General features: G+C 38.6%; 1 protein-coding gene across 1 annotated transcript in view; it reads right to left on the reverse strand.

Annotated features, from left to right (window-relative positions):
* FAM83F (family with sequence similarity 83 member F) overlaps positions 1 to 1,104 on the reverse strand; it is a 37,719-nt gene extending 36,615 nt beyond the window's left edge. The window contains exon 1 of the mRNA XM_083365783.1: positions 362 to 1,104. Coding sequence (XP_083221909.1) covers positions 362 to 817 — 456 coding nt within the window. The 5' untranslated portion in view covers positions 818 to 1,104. The remainder of the gene's footprint in view (positions 1 to 361) is intronic.
* Between the last annotated feature and the right edge of the window lie 5,922 nt (positions 1,105 to 7,026).

A 7,026-nucleotide genomic window follows, 5' to 3' on the forward strand; every position in this document is an offset into this window, starting at 1 on the left:
TGATTTTGTCCATCTAGTAAAACTGTCTATAATGTCCCACAATGCTTGTTGCACAGGGCCGCGTACAACCATCGTTTATGCAGCTACTATATAATTTACTGAATAAATTACAACGGCAGGTTTCACAACAGGCTGAAACTGATTTAACAAGATTTCGATTCATGGCGAGGTGCAAGCGCTACCTTTTTGAGAGGTAACGTCCGCGCCGGTGAAGGAAAGGAAGAGATCCCTCGCTCAGTTGGAGGAATTATGGGGCAAGTTAACTCAAACGTCGAGGTAGGTCAGAGAACTTCGCAGAGAACTTCGCTGGCCCTGGCTGGGTGGCTGGGAGATCTGAAAGGCGCAAAGGCGAACTACCCACCTTCTTCGCTTGCTGGATCGTTTCACGCACCACTTGCTTGACGTGAGGCGCCTCGTCTGCCTTGCGCGGGTGCGTGTACAGAGCCAGACGCGTGGCTCCCCGGTAGAAATAGTTATGAGTCCACCCCAAGTCCAGCGGAGGGATTTCCGTGTCGGAGCGTTCGGGCCAGTAAGAGAGCGACAGGGGTTTTCCCGAAGGTCCGTTGACCGTTTTGCCATTCTCCAGATGGGCATCGTAAGCACGCCAGCCGTCCCGCAAGACCTCCAACTCTCTGCTGGAAAGGAAGTCAGGCAGCTGCTCTTTCTTCAAGTGCGACTTATACGTTTTCTCCCCGTCGGCCACGAGGACCTCCAGTGCCCGCCGTTGCTCCTCGCTGTAGTAGTATCGCGGATTATGTTCACTGACCCGTTCGTTCACGTGAGTATCCTCCAGGCAAAGAATCTGCGATTCCGCCATGCTCCACGTCGGCGCGATTCACTCACTGTCGAGTTGCAGCTGCCAACGGTACCTGGATCCGGGCAGGGCGGGAGGAGCCTTCGTAAACCGCCTCCCCATACCTTGAAAGGTGAAGACGGATTCGACCTACGTAACTTGTTCTCGAATCTGCCAAGTCAGTAAAGGCTGCCACATTACTGCTGTTCTCCTCTGATGGGAAGGTATTTTGTTCCAAGGACAAACTTAAAATTTGGGCAAGCAAACTATGCTAAGCCAGTATTGCTCAACATTAGCAACTTTAACCTGTGTTAACGTCAACTACCAGAATTCCCCAGTCACGCAAGTTTCTTGAAAAACGTTGCTATAAAACGTTGCAGCCTATTTAACAAAAGAACGGAAAGTGATAAGGGAGCACATAATTTATTTAAAAATGAATCTCAGTTTTTTAAAATTCAAAAATGTCTATTGTTTCAGTTTGAAAAAGCCAAATAAATTTCGGGGAGAGGTGTGGCGGAGCATTACTTGTATCAGAAGTTCAGAATACATATTCTCGACACCACCTAACACCACTGAATGCTAATATATAGATTTCAATCTTCTGGTCTTTTAAGGATTTAAACATTCAGGACTGATTAATAAGTCAGAATGCATGCTACTTGATTTTAGCATGTTGAATGAGCCCACTTATATTGGTTTATAAACTATTGTGTGAATTTAGACAACTGCCTTGTTCAGTAAACTGTGCCAAATAACCTAGTTTACAGTGATGTGTAAAACAAGTCTGTAAGATTCATTTTGGCATCTAAGGAAACAACTCTTACCCCACGCTAAGACCACATCTGCCTGATAAAACAGTGTTGTGTTAACATAATATTTACTTGATATCCCTAACACACTCAAGGGATTTGGAATTATAATGGCAAAACATTTTGCTAAAGGTTGGACAAATTGCCTTCTATAGTTAAAGCATTTCTAACTTAACAGTATAAAATATTATAGTGGGATAGTATAATATGAGATTAAACATAGTTGTTTTGTTTTTAGGAATTAATAATTTAGGGAAGATGAAGATGAAAAAAGTTGGGAAGCATTTTGTTATGCCAGGTTTTTAGTAGTTTACATGCTGTTCTGACAGGCTTGAGAAATGAAAGATACCAAGGTAGGTGGTCTAGGAGTCAAAACATTAATGAGGCAGTAAATGAATTTGACGGATACAATTTATTGCACTGATTTACAGTTTGTCAGAAAGACTTCTATATAAATTATTATTTGTACATTATATATTATGCAATGTAATTTAGGTCCTCCTTTGATTTTTGGTTCACTAGGTTTTGAGAAAGGCTATATTTATTTATTTCAGAAGGGAAATAATGTGTCAGTAGTAATTCAAGAGCGAATTGCTAATATTTACCATGCTGGATTAAGGCAATAGATGACGGAAATTATGCATTTCAGCTAATCTACTAAAGACAGTACCTCAGTCTTAACTGCTCACAGCAACTCTCCTAGTGCTTCTTGAACTCTTGGTGGCTTCCAACAACAGTTATCATGATATCCTTTTGGATGAATTTCAGGGTTTCTGGACTAGTTGTATTTGTATTTGTATTTTTAACTCTTCCTCCCGTTGAAGAACAGGTAGGGGTTCTCTGTGTACCTACCTCTGGAGGCCAGCCATGAAATCCTAGGAAAAGGCACAGATGTTTTAAGGCATTGCTGATATGAGGACCTTTGCCTACTCAAAGACCTTATTTTCGTTGAATCCAATTGCAAGGTACAGAATTACTCAGTAATAAATTGGTTAACTTTAAAGTTCTATAAAACTATTCTATATTATTATTGTATGTTAAATTTAAACACCATTCTGATGTTGTACTATTGCACAAAACAGTTGATAAGCCAGCAATATTATTTTCTGTATTAACAATCTTCCTTACTCTTCTTGAATGAGAAAGAGCCCTCTTTCTCCTTTTAGCATTTGAAGGCTATGTGTTTCTTTCTTCCAAAACTGCATTGGACATTCCTATTAGAACAAAGCTTGAGTGAATTATACGAATAACACCCTAATAAGCAAAAGGAGCAAATGGGAGAGGAATTAAAATTGTATCTTTATGGTAGAGTAATAGTATTAATTTAACTATTTTATTATGTATTTGAAATTCACATACATTTTGGCTTTATTCTCCCCCTAAAAGATTTGCTTCATATGTCCACACCTAATGAGTTCAGTAAATTTAGTAGAGTTATTCATATAAATTAATTGAATATAATTAAAAATATATCTATTCACACTTTATTTCCACGGATTTCCAGGTATCTGGATGTCAGTTTCAATGTCAGTGTAAGCATGGTGGGCTGGGGAATTCTGGGAGTTGAAACTCACACATCTTAAAGTTACCAAGTTTGAGAAACATTGATTTAGCTCTTCTAAGCTGTTTGTTACCTACAATTTCCTCAATATTTTTTCTTTGTCTTCCTTAGGTTGAAATTTGCTTTGGTTATCACAGAAATAAGAAAGAATACTGGGTGATAATTTCCTTTTTTTTGTAGTGAAGCTACAACAGAAAGAGAACCAGTATGTGGCTCAGCCCTGACCTTAGGGCAGGGGTAGGCAACCTCGGCTCTTTTATGACTCATGGACTTCAACTCCCAGAATTCCTGAGTCAGCTGACTCAGGAATTCTGGGAGTTGAAGTCCATGAGTCATAAAAGAGCCGAGGTTGCTATCCCTGCCTTAGGGAATAGGGTTCTCTGGCCTACTTTGTTTCAACTGCCTGTTCCTCTGAGTCTGCAGAAATAAGGACATCTGCCATCAGATTCCAGTAGCCACAGGAACAAATATGAACTACTTATGCCTTTTAAAAACAGACTACATTAAACATTTGGAGTTCATGTCTGAAATAAATAGCAAAATTACCTGTCTACTTGTCCCCTTCTTCCAGTTCTCTTTAACATATAATCAGCTTTTCTCTGTATCTGCCATTCCCAAATTGTGTATGTTGGTATTCTGAGTTATAGCACAGGACACATAAAGACCACCTGATTCAGGAAAGATGCAATTTTAATACAAGCCAGCATAAACTTTGTTGCCTGTTTCTTCATTTTGAATTTTTCATTACTGCACAAAAGAACTTTCTCTGCCTAAAAACCTGAGCAAGTCATGAATTTGCAAAGCTGGCAACCTTTGTAAGTAAGCAATGTTTAGAACTTTGCAGATATATTGTCTTGTTTCATTTTTTATTTTGACTAGGTGTCATGATTGTTTCCTGTTAAGGCCTAGAGCCAGCACTGTTGTTTTCATCCAATAAATATACATTTGAAAATAGCAGGTTTAGATATGGCTCCCTTAGGAATGCAGCAAAAATGCATCTTTATAAAGGTACCACTTCTATGTCATTCAATTTTCCTTACTGTGAAATACAAATTAGTTATTTTGATATGAATGAAATGCAAATTCTAGAATCTAGAATTGGCATTTGGCATTACCTGTCAGAAATGACTGAGATGCCTTTTTAAACCATTGTGGGAAAGTTGTTTTATTTTGTGTTTTACATGATGCCGTCTTCTTCTGATAGCAAATATTTGTGGGAAAAGCTCAGTATGTCTACTTTAATAACTTAGAAAAGGAAACCTATATCACTGAGAATATAGCTCACTTTGGAATATTAATACACACTTTGTGGTACACTGTAATGTAAAATTCCGGACTCCAGATTTCTACTGAAACCTTGATAACAGAAGTTTATGTTAAAGTTTAGATCAGGAAACTTTATTTGTCTCCCCAGTCCCTTAACATGCAAAACTCCTTTATGGTTTTGTGAGAGTTTCCATTAAGGGCAGGCTGAGAAAAGGATTTGCAGTTTTCTCTTTTCTGTCAAAAGATTGTACTATTCTATTTTCTTTTGTGGTCTCTCTCTTTTCCACATTACAGTTCCTTGCTGATAACTCGGTATAGATAGAAACTCTGAATTAGGGGCTCTCGTGAAAAAAAGTAGTACATGGTACAAGGAGGGATTTCTAGGCAGATCCTCCAGCCCAATAGGATCTCAGCTCCATGCAAGTGAGCAATTGGTTGGGATTTGTGCATTTGTATGCATTTACTTTCAGGAACTAGAATTAAATAACAGGAATAGGGAAAGGAGGAAAGAAACAAATGTATATTCAGAGGAATAAACAATTTAAATGTGTAAATAACAGAGGGGAGCAGAGTCAAATAATTAAATGATCTATGGGTCTTAATCTGCCCACAAAAAGAATTCATGGTTGATTGCACAGAGACTGAGATGCCTGTCAGGACGAAAAGATGGCAGCTTTATCTCACTGTCATTGTTGGTCCTTTTCAGAGTCTCTCAGGATTATTAACCTTAAAAGTCCTCCCTGCACTGCTGCATACCTCCTTAGGGCAGTCTCACCTAGATAAAAAGGGCTGCATTTTGAACAATTAATTTAAAGAGTTTATATGGGTCCAAAAAAGAAAAGAAAAGTCAGATAAGCATTCTCTAAAAATCAGGCATAAGAAATGCATTTACTTCAACATACAGGTAAGGGGAGCAAGAAAAGAACTATCTAAACTATCCTCTGCAACATGAGAAAAAGTGAAGAAAGAAGGACAAAAGCTGATTACCTAGAAGTTTAACACTAAAAGGCTTTTCAACAATGCAGTAGGCTAAGATGGTTTCCCTTCCCCAAATCAGCTTGTATTCGGAATATAAACCTGCACTGATAGGAATGAAACCAGAATTATATACATTTATCTCTTGCCTTCAGTCATACATTGACAAATCCACATCCAGAGTGACATTGGAAGAAATACTCCAACATGAGTAGTGAAGGCTCAAGTGTAAAAATGGAAAGGAAAGAAAAAATATGTTAGCTAATAAAAAGTGCCAGCCAATTTAGTTTATTATTTAATAAAAAAGAGATACTATTCATCTACCTCATTTTTTATTTGGTTTAATTCTTTTAATACAGGCTCTATTTTAAATCCTACTGCCTTTGACAAGATCTCTGTTGAATAAAATAGGAAATTAAAAAGGTTCTTTAATACCACTATATTACGCTAGATTTTTCTGAGGCAAAACTTGTTTTATATTTTTGGTTTTTTTCAGGTATATTTTGAAGTCCTTATAGTAGATTTTAGAAGTAACAAATGTTTCTGTTTGGAATTTTCCCTATATACTCATTTGTTATCTTTGAACTTTCTTTCATGAAATGTCTCCCACATACATATTGGTTCCTGGGCCCTAATTACTTCAGTTTTTAGGGCTTTGCAGGTCATGTGCTAGATCAGACATGTCAAACACAAGGCCCGGGGGCCAGATCCGGCCTGCGAAGTGGTTTCATGCAGCCCGCGAAGCCATCCTGGAAACAGTGAGGGAACGGCCCCCACTGCCTTGGCCCTGGCCCAGAGACCCTCCTTCTGCCAGAGACCCTCAGATCTGTCCCACTCCTGCCCAGGCCCCCATAGGCACCCTTGATGCGAATGATGTAGAGCTGGTCACGCCCACCCAGTAGGCCATACGCACTCTAGCCACGCCCACCCAGTAGGCCACACCCACCCAGGCCACACCCACCCGGCCCCCTGAGGGCAACCGCCATGCTGATGCGGCCCTCAATGAAATTGAGTCTGACACCCCTGTGCTAGATGAAAGATGTGACAGTTTATATTTTAAAGTTTTAATTGTAGCTGTGTTTGTCTTTAATGCATATACTTTGCCAACTTCTGCCCTGTAATTTCAGTCTCTAGATGGTGTCTTGGTATAGTAGATAAATTTCCTAATGTTTTTGCCTGTTGCAATAGCAATGTCTCTCGCAAATACTTACTTTTAAATAAATCTTTGTTCATTTCATAAGATAGAGTAAGGAGGAAAAAAAAGGCATATAGAAGAGGGAAAAAAAGCACTACAACAACAATAAAAGACAATTAGTATAGCAGAAACACAATAAATTCAATAAAGTTTAACCATACAAGGAGCATTAGTACTAAATAATTGGATCATACATCTATTTTTCCAATGTTGAAGGGCTAGTCCCTTAGCAATAAAAATGTGCAATTTCAGATCTTAGATGCATATGCAGAATCTTCTTTTACTGCTTTTAACTTTATAGATTTCTGTTTCATACCAGTTTATCATTAATCATAGAAAATCTGTTTCTATGTAGGCTAAAGACATTTGTGCACAGGCCAATGAACAGCGAAGGTTAAAAAGAGTAGAAAATGGTGGTCAGGATAAG

The sequence above is a fragment of the Vipera ursinii genome (genome assembly GCF_947247035.1).
Source record: "Vipera ursinii genome assembly, chromosome: 6".
Lineage (NCBI taxonomy): Eukaryota > Metazoa > Chordata > Lepidosauria > Squamata > Viperidae > Vipera > Vipera ursinii.